A 203-nucleotide genomic window follows, 5' to 3' on the forward strand; every position below is an offset into this window, starting at 1 on the left:
GGGAACTGGGAGGGACTGGGGGGGAACGGGCCGGAGCGGGGTCAGGCTGTGGTGTCCTCGGGGTCAGAGCTCTCGGCCAGGTGCAGCTTCTGTCTGAGCGTGGGTCAAGGGAAAGTGGCGCTGTTGGCACTGTGATTGGCATCGCTGGCATCACTGTCACTGCCACTGTCATCAATGTCATCACTGCCATCACTGCCACTGCC

General features: G+C 62.6%; 1 protein-coding gene across 1 annotated transcript in view; it reads right to left on the bottom strand.

Annotated features, from left to right (window-relative positions):
* Window positions 1–41: 41 nt before the first annotated feature.
* Window positions 42–203, bottom strand: part of CCDC28B (coiled-coil domain containing 28B) — a gene marked incomplete at its 5' end in the record, with an annotated part of 1876 nt that continues 1714 nt past the window's right edge. Inside the window, one exon of the mRNA XM_009078175.1 lies at window positions 42–93. Coding sequence (XP_009076423.1) covers window positions 42–93 — 52 coding nt within the window. The remainder of the gene's footprint in view (window positions 94–203) is intronic.

This window comes from Acanthisitta chloris, unplaced genomic scaffold (genome assembly GCF_000695815.1).
Source record: "Acanthisitta chloris isolate BGI_N310 unplaced genomic scaffold, ASM69581v1 scaffold40357, whole genome shotgun sequence".
NCBI lineage: Eukaryota > Metazoa > Chordata > Aves > Passeriformes > Acanthisittidae > Acanthisitta > Acanthisitta chloris.